Source organism: Marmota marmota, unplaced genomic scaffold (assembly GCF_001458135.2).
Source record: "Marmota marmota marmota unplaced genomic scaffold, marMar, whole genome shotgun sequence".
In the NCBI taxonomy this organism is placed as follows: domain Eukaryota; kingdom Metazoa; phylum Chordata; class Mammalia; order Rodentia; family Sciuridae; genus Marmota; species Marmota marmota.
The window spans coordinates 27,532,693-27,549,219 of record NW_026000026.1 but is presented as its reverse complement, the minus strand read 5'-3'; the positions used below and the strand labels follow the sequence as shown (position 1 = coordinate 27,549,219).

Sequence of the window (16,527 nt, the reverse complement as noted above, 5' to 3'; positions counted from 1 at the left end):
AAACAACAGCAGATGGGGTAGAGAGGGAAGATGAGAGGGAAGGGGAGGGGGGATAGTAGGGGATAGGAAAGGTAGCAGAATACAACAGTCACTAATATGGTATTATGTAAAAATGTGGATGTGTAACCGATGTGATTCTGCAACTTGTATTTGGGGTAAAAAATGGGAGTTCATAACCCACTTGAATCAAATGTATGGAAGATGATATGTCATGAGCTGTGTAATGTTTTGAACAACCAATAAAAAAAATAAATAAATAAATAAAAGAAAGAAAAAAAAAAGAATCATTTTGCCTTACTTTTTCTGCCTACTACTCCTTCCCAGCCATGTTGAGCTCCTCAATGTATAGCGAAATGTAAACAATAATAAAACACGTGCTTGGTGTACAGTATCAAAGGAAACTCATTCTGGTTTTAATAAGAATAATTATTCTCTCTCCTCTTTACCTAATTCTTGTGCCTCAAACCCCAAGAAAAAGAATTTCTCCTCCACCTGAGTGGTTTTTCTCCCTTAGCACTTATGAGCGACATATTTTCCTGAACAAAGGCAGTCAGCACTCTCCATGGAAGAGCAGTATTGTACAAACAACTGTGCAAACTTAAACTCTGGGAAGGCATCTCCATAATGATTAAAAAAATAATGGTTTTCTTCCACCTTTACAGTGTGAAAACTCTAGTTAAATGTCAGTTTAAATGTATAGGGAAATATAAACAATAATAAAATGCGTGCTTGGTGTACAGTATCACGTTCCTCGTGACAAAAACACTCAGGGTCACTCCAGGGGAACTGGGCTGCATGAAATAACCACACAAGAGACAGAGACTCCTTTTTCTTTGGGGTCTTGTGATGGCTCCTCTGAACTTATGTGTCCACAGAAAAAAGAGCAAGCGCGTGCTGAACCCTTTTATTGAGGAAGAAGCCATTCAAATGAGGCAAGGGGCCAAGTTTCGGGGGGTGAGTCTATCTTCACGATGTCTGCTGTCAGCAGGTTGACTGACATCTAGGAAGGCCACATCAAAGGGCAGAGTAAGAGAAGGGGACCCACAAAGGGCATTTCCATGGAACATTCTATTCCAAACAGGGCAAGGGGTAATATCACAAAGGAACAGGTGAGCATAGCTCAAACCATGGGGCTAAACACCTACGTCTGAAGACGCATTCTGATACTTTGAGGATGGGGCAATATCCAGGTCCTATGAAAGTGACCAACAGAGCCTCTTGCAATCACGGGAAGGAGAATGCCAGTCATTCAGTGAGACTGCTCCCCAGAGTACAGAAATTTGAAACATCAGAAACACTGAGCATTAGTGTTTTATTGCTTTGTAACAACTTACCAGAGGAGTTTCAGCCATGTCAGCCTGGTTCTTATTAATAGAAATTGTGAAACAAGCGTCTTTTCTGCCTTGGTCAATTATCAGCCCCCTTTATAACCATCACCCTTTTGAGCACCACCACGCCCCCATGTATGTGGTTAATGTCACCTTCACTAGGTGAAGCCAAAGGAAAGTCCCCATGTGGGATCCGTGTCCACACTCCATGCCAGCTACTTCTGTTCTGACCCACTTGTGGCCAGTTTAGTTTCACTTCCAGGATTGCCACCTTTCCTTTCGTCACTCTACTTTCATCTTGGTTCCAAAAACAGTAGAAGGTAGCAAATAACTAAGTTCAGAGCCAAATTTATGGAACCTGAAAATAAAAAAAAAATACAGAACATCAATGGAAGGAGGAGTTGGTTCTTTGAAAAGATAAACAGAATTGATAAACCTTAGCTACATAACCAAAAGAAAGAGAGAGAGGACTCAAATCAATCAAATTGGAGATGAAAAACAATCTATCACTTGTGAAGACACTTCAGAAATCCAGAGGAACATTGGAAACTATGTTGAAAATTTAGACTCCAAAAATTTGGAAAATCTAGAAGACATTGACAAATCCCTGGACCACATGACCTGTCCAAATTAAACCCCCCAAACATGGAAAACTGAAGTAATCCAACACAAGGAATGAAATTCAAACAGCAATGGAAAGCCTTCCAACAAAAGACCAGGACCACACGGGTTCCCAGCTGATTTCTACCACCTCTTTAACCAAGAAATAACATGAATGCTGCTACCTAAATCAGACAAAGACACATCAAGGAAAGATAACTTCATGCCAACAGCCTTGATGGACATGGATGCAAAAATACTTAGTGAAATATGAAACTGCATAAAACACGTGAAGGTGGTAATACACCCTGATCAAGTGGGTTTCATCCCAGGGGTGTGAGGTTGGCTCAACGTACACAAGGGAATAAATGTTATCCCCCCCCCCTTAGGCAGAATTAAGGATAGAAATCACAGGACCATATCAATTCATAAATAAAAGACCTTTCATAAAATGCAGCTTCCCTTCATGTTACAAATGCTGGAGAAGTGAGAATGGAAGGAACTTACCTCAGCATTATGAAGGCTGTAAATGACAAAGCCACAGCTCACATCACACTTAAATGGAGAAAAATTAAATGCACTTCATGGAATATTACATACAAGACAAGTTTGTCCACTCACCCCAACTCTGTTTGACATAGCTAGTTATTGAAACACCTGAAAGAGCAATCAGGCAAGAGATGGAAATAAGGGACACAAATAGGAAAGGAAGAAGTCATCCGCTTGTGAATGATATGATCCTATATCTAGAAGACCCAAAAAACTCCCCAGACACATTTATAAAGATAATAAATCAATTCAGCAAAGGAGCAGGACACAAGACCCACACCCATAAATCAATTGCTTTCCAAAACACCAATATAATTTCAACCAAAGAACAAATCAGAAAAAAACCACCCATTCAGAAATCTCAAAATAAAACAAAAGTCATAGGAACTAATCTAACTAATTAGGTGAATGAGCTCTACATTGAAAATTATAGATCGCAGAAAAAGGAAATGATTGAAAATGGAAAGACATCCCCTGATCTTGTATAGGCAGAATTAGTTTCTCAAAATGGCCTTATTACCAAAAGTAATATAGAGATTCAATGAAATACTCATGAAAATGACAATAATATTTGTTACTAAATTAGAAAAACAATTCTTTAATTCATTTGTAAGAATAAGAGACCCAGAATAGCTAAAGCTATACTGAACAAGAAAAATGATTCAGAGGGCATCAGAGTACCTGACCTGGAATTATAATATAAACCTACAGTAAATAAAACAGCATGGCATTGGCAACAAATAGACATGAGGACCAGTGTAAAATCATAGAAGACACAGAGACAAACCCACATACTCACAATTATCTCATATTTGACAAAAGTGCTAAAGAGACACTTTGTAAGAAAGCCTCTTTACCAAATGTTGTTGAGAAAACTGGGTGCTAAATATATGTAGAAAAGTGGAAATAGATCCACATGTCTAACCTGCTCAAAAGTCAAATCAAAATGGACCAAAGAATTAGGAATTAGACCTGAAATCTTGCAAATGCTAAAGTAAACTAGGGCCAACAGTCCCTCATGTAGGTTCTGGTGATAGCTTCTTTAATGAAACCCCCAAAGTGCAAGAAAGAAAACCAAGAATCAGTAAGGGGGATGCTGTCAGTTAACATGTGGTGCACAGCAAGGAAATGATGAAGAGAGGATCATTCCAGTCACTCCCCCAATAGGGGGTTAGTATTCAGAATATACACAGAGCTCTAGTACTTTCAACCTAAATCACAACAACAACAACAACCCACAAAACCAAAGGACAAAACCCCAAACAGAAACATCTCAAAAGAAGAAACACAAATGGCTAATATGTATATGAAAAAAATCTCAACCTTCCTTGTCATCAGGGAAATGCAAATCAAGACTACAATACAGCTTCATCTCACTCCAGTAACACGGCAAATGCCAGGATCACAAATCATAAGTGTTGGCGATGATGACTGGAAAATGCACACTCATCCATTGTTGGTGGGACTGCAAATGAAGGAAACCATTCAGGAAATCAGAGTGGAGAGTCATCAAATAACTAGGAATGGAACCACCACAGGACCCAGCTATCCCACTCCTTGGTGTTTTTCCAAAAGATCTAAAATTAGCATCCTACAGGGATGGAGCCAGTTAAAGGTTTGTGGCAGCACAATTCACAATAGCTAAATTATGGAATCAACCAGGTGCCTGTCAATAGATAAATGGATTAAGAAAGTGTGATTTTTATAACTGTGCTCCCTGGTGTCTGCTTCACAATTTTGAAGGAAATTGCTTCTCGCTCCATCTCTGTCACTTCCTGTTCTCCTCAGCCACAAAGAAGAATGGCATCATGGCATTTGACAGTAAGTTGATGGACATGGAGAACATCATGCTAAGTAAAGAAGTCAGACTCAGAAAGTCAAAGGCCAAATGATTTCTCTCAGCTCTGCACACTAGAGTGTAATAAGGAAAGAAGGAGAGAGGGACAGGATATCACACAGATGTGGGAAAGGTCAGTAGAACAGAAGGAGAGCAAGAGTCTAAGAGGAGGGATGGAAAATGGAAGGAAATGCAGAATGTATTCTTTAAAAATTATGTTATGTGTAATATAAATACACCACAGGGAATTTCACATTTAGGTATAAATCAAAAGAACCAAATAAAAATAAATGAAGACATGAGCAAAAGGAAGTCTAGTAGAAATTAGGAAGGAGGAGGGTGTGGGGTGAGCACCGGAGAGGAAAAGGAAGATCCAGAATTGATCCTAATTCCATGTACGTATGGTTTTGTCAGGATGAGCCCAACTGTTATGGGGAACTATGATCCTTTACAGAAAAAATCTTTGCAGTGATTGGCCAGGGCAGGAGGTGACCAGTTCCCCTCCAACACTGAGCAGACAGGAGACTCCTCCTTCCTCTAGCTGAGTAGCTCTGTGTGTAGCTGCTGCAGAGTGAGGCCACCAGCCAGCCACACCAGCGTCTCAGGATCAAGAGTCTGGGGCACATTCTCCTTGTCCTGCGACTCCCAAATACACTATCACTAAGACCCGGGAAATCATGAGGGGCCTAGTGGACTAGCACAGGCCTAGGGGAAGGAGGCCCTGTTCCTGGAAGGTGTGTTCCAATTCCTTCTGAAAATGAAGCATGAGAGACCCTTAACCATTGCTGTCTGTGCTCCTGGTTTCTACTTCACAATTTTGGAGGAAATTGCTTGTCACTCTGTCACAGTCACTTCCTCTTGCAACAAGCGACACAGAGTGTCAGTTCTCTCCAGAGAGCAGAGTCAGGGATCTCCCCAGCACAGACACTGGGACAGAGCAGGCTCCTCAGGGCTCCACCATGTCTGCACCTGTCTCCCAGCCCCAGTGTCCCTGTCCGGTCCTGCTGCTGACCCTCCTGCTGGGACTCACAGGTGAGTGACCACTGTCTGGGGAGAGTCCTCTGACCTGCTCCCTGGGTCATCTCTGCCCATGGACTCCCAGGGACTCAGGACAAACACAGGCTCCACCATGGAGGCTGGGACAGGGCAGTATCTGGAGCCCAGACCAAGGGTCCTGAGCAGTGTCTCTGGGAGGCCTCCCCTGCAGCTGGGGCCAGAGGCATCACATCAGCTGATGCTTCAAACAGCAGTGACAAGAATGACCTGCATATTACAATCCTTCAGCTCACAAAATACATTTCCAGAAAGATCAATGTTTATATCCTGACGAATTCTGAGACATCAAAGATAAGGTGATTCCTCAAGACCATGAAGTAAGTGATCTCTCTCTCTCTCTCTCTCTCTCTCTCTCTCTCTCTCTCTCTCTCTCTCTCTCTCATAGTCGGGCTGTGTGGTACATGGCTTTGTCCCATCATACCTTCTCCTCCATTGATTTGCTGCCTCCCACAGAACCAATAGCCATGGGGCCAATCAATGCTGGACTGAAACCTCTAAAACTGTGAGCTGTCATCCTGATTTTCTCTTCATAAGTGGATTTATCTCAGGTATTACTTACAGTAATGAAGAGTTGACTGACACAGGCTGTGACGATGTCCTTACCCTTATCTACATCATAGGGGGCCAGTGGAAGGCTCCAGGCCTCAGGAAATCTGCTGAGTAATGACTTTCAATTTCTTGAACACTCACCATGGGCCAGACTCTCTGAAATGCTCTACAGCTCATCACGTGACCATGACACCCACAGCAGACACTCTGGTCACCTACCTTACAGCTAAGAAGCAGAAGCACCAGGAGCTCCGTGGTCATTCAGGGGCAGTGCTAGGGCTGGGGTTTGGGTGCAGATGCTCTGATCTGGAGCTCGTGGTTCACCCACCATCTTCTCAAACTCTGTGGCCCTGACCCTACATGTGGCCAGACATTGTTTTAATGGTGTGTAGCACAACATCATGGGGTCAGATGTCTGCTTCTCATGTTCATCATGGGTGGTCTAGAGACCCCAAGAGGATTTGGATCTTGTTTCTTTTATTATATTTATATTTGAAGACAATAAGAAGGGTGCCTGGTTTAAATTTGTATATGAAGTAAGTAAACAATGCATATATAGATTGATTTACACACTTTGTACAGCTTCTGCCAGTGGGTGTAGACAATGGTAGTAGAACAGGGTTTGTGGTTTTCTTCTCCTGGGCTCTTCTACTTCCTGACTATTTCTGCAAATAGTTCTTGTTTTGCTAAGTATTATGTGTGGGAAACTCAACTTGTGGCCATTTCTACAAAATGTATCCACTGCAGATCCACTTCTGCAATTCAGAGTGTGTGGCACTGAGAAATTCACACACTAAGTATACACTGAGTTTTCACCTACTGTGTGCAGGAACTGTTACAGAAACTTGTAGTGAATTTAGCATAAAAGAGGCAAAGTATTTACCCTGTGTAGCTAAGGTACCTCTAGGGACAATGGTGGTGATCACACACAGCAAACAGGTAAATCACATCACATATTGAAGGGTGATCATTGTGACTTAAAAGCTATCAGCGGGATAAGGACATCAGAGAACGAGTGGGAGAGGCACTGCAAATGGGGTCGTCTGGGCGGGCATCACTGAGAAGGGGAATTTGAGCAGAGATTAAGAGGAGGGGCAGGAGTAGCCCTGAGGTTTTCTGGCAGAAGGGCTTCCTGATAGAGAAACCCCATGTGCACAGGGTGTGACAGCAGATGTCCCTGCTGTGTTCAAGGAAGTTCCTCTCACTGTGATTGAAATGGGAACCACTTCCAGGTGTGGAACAGAGAGGTGAATTGCCCTGAGCTCAGGAGGCTGCCTGGGCTTTGCAAGGTGTGTTGTCCTTGTTCCCATGCTTCAGAGGGAGGCTCTGGTTAAGGGGTGGAAGGCACCACATCCCACTGAGTTCCAGGGTGTATGACGGGTGGCTGTGCCATTCCTACAGTCCACGGTTTTCCATTACGTCCACTAGGTTAATTCTTAGGGCTCCAGCTAGCCATGGATCTGGGTGGGAGGTGACCCCTCTGATACCCAGGCTTTATGTAAGGGTCTAAGCCTAGGGAAGTCACCCCATCCTGCCAGTGGGAAAGGCCAGATGGTCTAGGTTTTGTTTTATCTTCTCCTGATGATGCTTTTGTAGCTGTGGGAGCAGTTGAGGTGATCAGTGTTCACGGAGCATCTAAGCCCTAGAGAGTCAGGGGGTCACCAGACATCTGTTGTTTTCATGATATGTAGACAAGTCCATGAGGGGAAGAATTTCCCAAAGCCATGGGGCAGTTTATGATCCTGGTGAGTGGTCCAGTGCCTCCAAGGGGAATTTCTGTCTTCTGCTTAAATGAAATAACAGGGGTGTGTGTTGGTCTTTTAAAACATTTTTTTAAAAAATTGTGTTCTTTTTAGTTATACAGGACAGTAGAATGTGTTTTGACATATTATACATACATGGAGTATGACTTCCCATTCTTGTGGTTGTGCATGCTGTGGGTTTACACTGGTTGTGCATTTATATATGAATATACTAAATTCATGTCTGATTCATTCTGATTTTCCTATTCCTATCCTCACTCCCTTGCTTATATTTCTCTTTGTCAAATCCAGTGAACTTGTATTCTTCCTCATCATGCTCCGTTGTTGTGTGGTAGCCTCTGCATATCAGAGACAAGATTTGGCCTTTGGTTTTTCTTTCAGATTGGCTTATTTCACTTAGCATGATAGTTTCATCCATTTATTGGCAAATGTCATAATTTCGTTCTTGTTTATGACTGAGTAATATTCTATTGTGTATATGTATCGTATTTTCTTTATTCACTTATTTGTTGAAGGGCACATAGGTTGGTTCCACAGCTTAGCTATTGTGAATTGAGCTGTTTTAAACATTGCTGTGGCTGTGTCACTGTAGTTGCTGATTTAATGTTCTTAGGGTATAAACAGTGAATTGTGTTAGCTGGATCAAATGGTGATTCCATTCCAAGTTTTCTGAGAAATCTTTGTACTGCTTTCCATGTGGTTGCACCAATTAGCAGTTCCACCATTAATCTTTGAGTGAAACTTTTTTGCCCCCACATCCTTGCCAACATTTTATTGTGACTTGTATTATTGATAATTGCCATTCTGACTGTAGTGAGATGGAATCTCACTGTAGTACTAATTTACATTTCTCTAATTGATAGAGATGTTGAACATTTTTTCATATACTTGTTGACTGATTATATTTCTTCTTCTGTGAAGCAACTCTTCAGTTCCTTTCTCACTTATCGATTGGGTTATTTGTTTGTTTGTTTTGGTGTTAAGTTTTTTTGAATTCTTTATATATCCTTGAGATTGATGCTGTGTCTGAGGTGCTGGTCGCAAAATATTTTTCCTATTCTGTAGGATCTCTGTTCAACTTCCTGATGTTCCCCTTGCTGTGAAGAAGCTTTTTAGTTTGATATAATCCCATTTATTGATTTTTGATTTTACTTCTTGTACTTTAGGAGTCTTGTTGAAGTAGTTGATTCTTAAGCTGATATAATTTAGAGTTGGGCCTATTTTTCTTCTAGTGGGCACAAGGTCTCTGGTGTAATGCCTAGGTCCTTGATCCACTTTGAGTTGAGTTTTGGACAGGGTTAGAGATAGCAGTTTAATGTCATTTTGCTACATGCAGCTTTCCAGTTTTGCCAGTACCATTTGGGAAGAGGCTCTCTTTTCTCCAGTGTACGTTTATGGTGCCTTGTCTAGTATGAGAGAACTGTGAATGTGGGTGCATCTGTTTGTCTTCCAATCTGTACCATTGGTCTTCATGTCTGTTTTGGTGCTGAAACCATGCTGTTTTTGTCACTATGGCTCTGTAGTGTAATTTAAGGTCTGATGTGATGTCTCCTGCTTCACTTTTCTTGCTGAGGATTATTTTTTGTTCTGGGATTCTTACTTTTTCAATGAATTTCACGACTGCTTTTTCTATTTCTATGAAGAAGATTATTGGAATTATAACATGTATTGCACTAAATAGGCATAGTGCTTTTGGTAGTATAGCCATCGTGACAGTATTAGCTCTGCCTGTCCAAGAACGTGGGGGGAATATTTCTACATTCTAAGATCTTATTCAATTTCTTTCTTTTGTATTTTGTACTTTTCATTGTAGAGGTGTAATTATTTTGATTTTCTACATATAGAATTGTGTCAGTAGCAAAGAGAGATGGTTTGAGTTCTTCTTTTCCTGTCTGTATCCTTTTAATTTCTTTCTTCTGTCTAATTGCTCTGGCCAGTGTTTCAAGGAAGGTGTTGAATAAAAGTGGTGAGAGGGTGTCCCTGACTTGTTCCAGTTTTTAGAGGGAATTCTGTCAGTTTTTCATTGTTTAGAATGGTGTTAGCCTTGTGTTTTGCATATATTACTTTGAAATTGTTGAGGTATGTTCCCATTATCGCTAGATTTTTAGTGTTTTGAATATGAATTGATCCTGAATTTTGCCAAGTTCTTTCTGTGTATCAATTGATATAATAAAGTGGTTCGTGTCTTTAGGTCTATTGACATGATGAATTATGTTTATTGATTTCCATATGTTGAACCAACCTTGCATCCCTGGGATGAACCTCACTTGATCACAGTACATTATTAGTATTACTGGTTGTGTTTTTAGTTTCTGAAGAACCTCCACACTGACTTCCATAGTCAGGAGCCACCCATCACCGTACATGGCAGCCATGGATGGGGTGGGAGGTGGAGATCAGTAGCAAGGAAGCAGCAGAGAAGGGGCTGCCCACAGAGCAGAATGGACATTTATGGGGAGTCACAGAGGACTCCTTGGGAGGGGGACCACGTGAAGTCAAGAGGGAAAAGAACCAGTTACCTTTCTCATGAATGCCACTCACCACATGCTGAACACTGTGTATGGGATCATCGAGCTGTTGTGTGGCCCTCTGCACTTTTGACTCTCAAAGGAGCACTCATCAATGGATACTCAGCACCTCATGGTACTACACACCCAACAAAAGGGGTCCTTCCTCAAATCACATTCCCACACAAGTGCACTGGTAAACAGCCAATTCACAGGGTCTGGTGTTCCAGATTCCAATGGTAGGATGATTCTGCAGCTGGGGCCAAGACTAGGAACTGGTATCTCAGTGTGCATTCTTGGGGCTGGGACAGGAGAAGCACTGTAAGGTGGAGAGTGTTAGCTGCTCTTTGAAAAAGCCACAGAGAGCTGCACAAAGCAGGGCACAAGACATCCAGCAGGCCAGAGAGCTGTGCAACATGGTGGAGCCATTGGGGACAGCCAGGGTGGGTCATGAGCAGTCAGAGGCTGTGCCCAGGGACTTTGCACCTGTTTTCAGAATGTCTCTTCCTCATATCAACCGTGTGGCCAATGGGAGGGTTGATCCCACTGATGAGCAACATAAGGATCACCCCAACAGATGTGGGAATTTCAGGAAAGACACCAGAAATTGAGGAATTTTGAGGATTTTTCAGAAACACAGGTTTTAGACAGAACTCTTAGGCAAGTGCCTGACTGGGGGTCCCTGCAGAGCACTCAAGCCAATATTGTGAAGGATCCACAGGTGTGTGGGAATGCCATTATATCCCAGTCCAGGGAGAGCCACAGAGTTGAGAATGGCTTATCTCATTGATGTACTTGTTGGCTGAATGAAGTATTCACATCTGTTTGTGGGGAAGCTGAGGCACCAGGAAATTTAAAACACTTATAAGATATTTATTTTTTGGTACACCTTGGCCTTATTATCTACAATACTTTCATTTCAACCTAATGGCCTCCCTTCAAATTTCCTGCAGGACATTTCCAGTGGTAGTGCTCTACTCAGTTTTTATTATCTGGAAATCTTCATTTCTCATTTATGTTGGAAGGACAGTTGTGCCAGGTATAGAATTGTTGGTACCTTTTTTAGTCAAGACTTTAGAACAATCATCTTACTGCCTCTGATTCCCATCACTGAGAACTTGATAAAAACCTCAGGAAGCTCTCCAGTATCTGGTGAACATGCCTCTCTTTCAGCTTCAGCATTTTATGTTTTACTTTAGCTTTGGCAGATTGGTTTCCAGTGTCCTCAGTGTGGGTCTGCTCACGTTGATGGTTCCTGGAGTTTGTTCAGTATTTTGGATTAGAACATTCATATACTTGATCAGATTCAAGATTGTGGAGGTCATTTCTCTTTCCAATAAACTTTTGTCATTTTATTCTTTCTTGTATTTCTGGGAGCCTCACATGTTTATCAATGCTATTTCTGACATCATGAATGGACTTTAGGTTCTTTTTAAGATTCTGTTTTTTTCCTTTTATCGATCTATCTATCTATTTATTTAATTTTTGTGAATCGCAGATTCAGCAATGTCGATGGGTCCTGCTCCACGTTTTGTGATTTTTTTCAGCTGCCTGTTCAAACCTGCTATGGAATCTCCAGTGAACTTCCGAGTTAATTGAGCTTATCAAGTCCCAATTTCTGTTCCTTTTTAAATACATTCTCTCTCTCTGTTGATATTCTCAATTTGCTGATCATATTCCAGATTTTCTTTTCTACTTTGTCCAAATTTTCCAGGAGCATGTTGGAGACAGCTGCTTCACAGTGCTGGTCTCTTTTCAGGTGGGGCCCAATAGGTCACTAGGGTCCTGAGGAGGAGGAGGGAGGAAGGTAAGAGCTAGGGAAAGACATGGGATGGGGAGGCAAGAGGGAGGAGGAACAGGAGGACAGGAAACAAGGGGAAGCAGCCCAGGCAGCCTCCTGGGTGTGGAGAGCAGGGAACAGCCTCCTAAGGAAACAGCTCTCACGAGGAGCCCTGGGTGGAGGCCCAGTGACAGCAAATTTTGTCTTCTGATGTTCACGACCATAACCTGATAGATTTCTGTTGCTGTAGGCACTAGGTGTGCAGTCCTTTGTTACAGCAGCATTAGAAACTTACACAAGGTGGTTGTACTGTGGGGAGATATGTGAGGGGCTTCAGCAATGTTTAATTTCTTACTTGAGCTGCACATTCATTGCTGTATGCACCATGATCACTCCAGGCTGAAGGAGGGAACCCCATCATGAGCTGGAAACTCTGTGGAACAGGGAAGCTGAGCCAAGACTCAGTCAAATGCATGTCCCACTAAAGGTACCCACCACTTCCCCAAAATTCAGGAGACCCAGAGCCACAGGACCCCACCCAATATCACGGTCCATAGAGTACCAGTGACCTTGTGGTCAGAAAGGGAAGAACAACAAATAGTTGGTGACACATGAGAGCTCAGGGGAGGGCTCAGGCCCTCAAGTCCCCTCCCTCCACCTTGCTCAGGGCTCTGGGCCTCAGGGGCAGGTGTCTCACAGTGTGGAGGTGCAGGCCAGGGGAGGCTCAGTGTGAGGACACACCCTGTGCTGAGCTCAAGGCCACTCTGTGGGCACTCAGTCAGTGACAGGCTTTGCTGATACCACGTGGTAAACCAAGAGGATCCCCCAAGATGAACAGTGACCACCCTGTGTCTCCCCCCAGGAGCGGCTGCACAGGAGCTGCAGGTGATCCAGCCTGAGAAGTCAGTGTCTGTCGCTGCTGGAGAGTCGGCCACTCTGCACTGCACTGTGACCTCCCTGCTCCCTGTGGGTCCCCATCTGTGGTTTAAGGGGGCAGGGCCAGGCCGGGAGTTGATCTACAACTTCAAAGAAGGCCACTTCCCCCGAGTCACAAATCTCTCAGATGTCACAAAGAGGGACAACAAGGACTTTTCCATCCGCATCAGTAATGTCACCCCAGCAGATGCTGGCACCTACTACTGTGTGAAGTTCCAGAAATCGACCCCTGTTGATAAGGAGTATAAGTCTGGACCAGGCACCGAGTTGTCTGTGCGAGGTGAGTGCAGCTGCCTCCTCCTCCCTGGGGTGGGACAGGAGGTCAGGGGTCACGCCCTCCATCCTGGGGGCCACAGCTGAGAAGCAGGAGCAGCACTGGGTGCTCATGTCATGACCTGCGGTCACCCCTTCTGCAGGTCAGGGAGGCAGAGGCCTGTGGAGGCCGTGCTATTTGGTCCAGGCTCCATGGCTGGCAAATGGGGGGCATCTGCACCCCTCACCTGCCTGCTCCACAGCCCTGACCTTTTCCAGTCTGGCCCAGCCCTGTGGCTCCCCAGCTGAGGGCTCTGAGGGTTTGAGGGACTTGCCAATCACAGAGCCAGACCATGTGTGCTGCCTTCAGAGAGCACTGCCCTGTGGGGGTGAGCCTTCTCTTTATACCACCAGCACCCAGGACCCACTGTGTGCCAATCTGCACTCTGGATGCTCTAGAAAGAGCTGGGAGCAGAGCAGGTAAAGTTCTCCTCCCACAGGCTACTGTTCCTGTCCCTCCCTAAGAACCAGGCCCTCTAGAGCAGGGAGGGGACAGGGCATGCTTTCCTTCCTTCCCCTCCTGGAACAGCACCTGAGAGGATTCTGACAGGCTCGGGTTCCCTGTAGACCTGGGTCCCTGGTGGAGGAGCTACCAAGAGGTTGGGCCTTTGCCCTGGGTCTGCATGTGAATCCCTGTGTCTCAGGGACCAGCCCTCACAGGCCCTGCTGGGCAGGAGCACACATGGGTCACTCACCCAGGGAGTGTTCTCCATGTAGGTGACACAGAGGTTCCAGTTCAGGAAGCACCAGTGCTCACTGTGTGGTTCCTACAAGAGGCTCTGCATGCTCTTCCTAAGCCATGAGGCTGAGGTGGTCAGCACACATGGACCTTCACACCTGTGCCCACCCCTGTTGACCTGGGGAGCTGGAGGCCCAGGCAGCCCTCTCTCACACAGCACATTAATGCCAGGAGGGGACAGAGCCCAGACCTGACTCCAGCCCAGGCTCCTGCTGCCCTGGGAACAGACACTGTCCCCACAGAGGAGCCAGGGCACAGGAGGGGCTCAACACAGACCTGACCTGACCCACTGGGCAGGGAGCAGCGTCTCTGTTCCTCCTCCCTCTCCCACAGGTTCAGGAAGACACTCACATTCACACCCTGAAGCCACAGTGAGTGGGGAACCTCTCCTGAGTGTTGGCCATGATCTCCTTCCACAGGGAGATGCCCCAGCAGGACACACGGAGCTGCTCTGTTGTTTGAACAAGGGCAAAAGCCTTCTTCCTGTGGAGATGTTATATTTTTTCTTACTGTTGTGGTGGGTGGGGTCGGGGGCTCCCCACTGGCTGTGCATAGGAATCATGTGAGAAACTGAAGACAAAAACTCCCAGACCCAGGATTTACCTTGACGTTTTGCTTTTAAATTCCAACATGAATCTGGGCATCTGAAGATTTTGCTTACTCTAGAAGGTTCTAACACACAGCCCGGGCTCTCGACTCCTGAGATCCATGTCCTTAAGACACGGAAGGGAAGCTGGTGTTTTTTCCTTTGGCAATAAGGGAGAGCACAGGAGTCCTTCTCAGGTTTTCCTGCTCTCTGGGCCCTGTGGCAGGGTCTCCCGACAGAGCCCACTCAGATCCAGCGTCAGCCTGGAGCCCACATCTGACATGAGTCTGTCTCTGAACAGGAGCTGGAGCCACTGAGTCCTGGCTCTTCAGCACACAGCGCTCCCTGCCTTGGTGACCCAGAATGTCACTGAGGCATCTGTCCCTTGTCCCTTCACAGATCCCAAAATTATGGAAACAGCTTCTCTGGATGAAACCCCTGTGATGTGTTCATGATGTGAGAAGCACTTTGCCACCTTGTTTCCTGTGGGGACTCTTAAGAGCACAGGGAGAGGGCGGGGGTGCAGCTCAGTGGTGGACACCTGCTGAGCATGCCTGAGGCCCTGGGTAGACTCTCAGTACCTCCCTGGGGGGTTGGGGGGGACAAGAAAACAGGTGCTTCACCATCATCCAGGGATTTCTTCTCCTCCTCTCACACAGGTTTATTCTGTGCAGGGCTCCTCCACAGGTGGTTATGAATTCACCCCAATTGTTCTTCTTTCCACAACATACTATGGGTCTCACCTGGGCCAAGGCCTGATTTCTGCTCCTCCTCTCTTGGCAGATGCAAGAACAGGATGGAGACTGTTCCTGGGGTCCCCACTGCATTTGTTGCTAAACAATGAATGTGTGGGTTTAGAAGGTGACAGTAGCAGCCACAGATGTCATTTATTGGGCACCTACTCCATTCCAGCACCGTCCCTTGCCTTCACTCTAGTCTTGCAGGGTGGTGCTTTAAGAATTCTCTATAGAAGGGAACACTGAGGCTCAGCAGAAAAAGAACAGGTGTTACGTTGTCCTCCTGTGTGGACGAGAGCAGTCTGCTCTATCCCCTCTCCCCCAGCCTGATGCCCTTGGCTGGCCATTTCCCTCTCTGAGTCTTGTCTCACAATGGGCTCTCACGAGCACCTCCTCATGGGGCAGGTGGTTATCAAGATCTGAGGGGCTCTGGGGGCTCAGGGCAGCATCAGGATACTGATTAGCTCCTGATAAGAGGCCACTAAATGGAGTCTCTATCCCCTGTAGTGTCTTCCAGGCTGCTGGGGTCTGGATGACTCCACTTCTTCAGTGACACCCTGCATATTGTGACCTCTGAGTGTTGGGTGCATGTCAGGCAGTGAGGTCAGTATTTGCGGATACAAACCTTCATGATTTTTGCTGCCTGGTGACAGCTTTAGAAGGTGTTGAGTGGTGATGAACAATCTGGAGACACCAAAGGATCCATCTGAGGACCTGTCTACAGGCAAGCAGTCTCCTGCTACTCTCACCTGAGTGCCCTCAGGACCTGCTCAGGGGCCTGGGTCTGCATCTCTTGTAATTAGCCATCAGTTATGAACTTAGCCCTGCAGCTTCCTCTGCACTCAGTGACCTGTGACTCCAATGCCAATTGACCCAGAGAAGCCCAGATTCAAAAAAAGCTCCCATTCATCCTCTCCTTCTCAAATTCAGGTCTTGGCCCAGGTGCGTCTCATGGCATACGTGTGGAAAGAAGAACAATTGGGGTGAATTCATAACCACCTGTGGAGGAGACATGCACAGTATAAAGTCTGGAAGAAGGATGGACCTCGGTTTGTTTTTGTTTGTTTTGTTATTGTTACTCAGGATTGAAACCAGGGGCACCTTAATACTGAGCTTCATCCTCAGCCCTTTTTATTTTTCATTTTGAGGCATGTTCTTGCTATGTTTCCCAGTCTGTTTGGGACATTGCAGTCCTCCTGCCTCAGCCTCCCCAGTCTCTGGACAACACACCCTACAGTTTGCTGAGAT

The 16,527-nt window shown here is 45.3% G+C and overlaps 1 protein-coding gene across 6 annotated transcripts in view; it reads left to right on the top strand.

The window, feature by feature from the left end:
• Window positions 1-16,527, top strand: part of LOC107139301 (signal-regulatory protein beta-1-like) — a 120,525-nt gene that overhangs the window by 57,620 nt on the left and 46,378 nt on the right. For 3 of the 6 annotated variants that reach the window (XM_048811193.1, XM_048811195.1, XM_048811194.1), the window contains exon 3: window positions 12,832-13,185. The exons of 1 other annotated variant lie outside the window; for it this stretch is intronic. In XM_048811193.1, coding sequence (XP_048667150.1) covers window positions 12,832-13,185 — 354 coding nt within the window. Of the gene's footprint in view, window positions 1-5,190; window positions 5,347-12,831; window positions 13,186-16,527 lie in introns of those variants that run through there. 2 more of the 6 variants (XM_048811196.1, XM_015482182.2) reach the window with 1 other exon arrangement.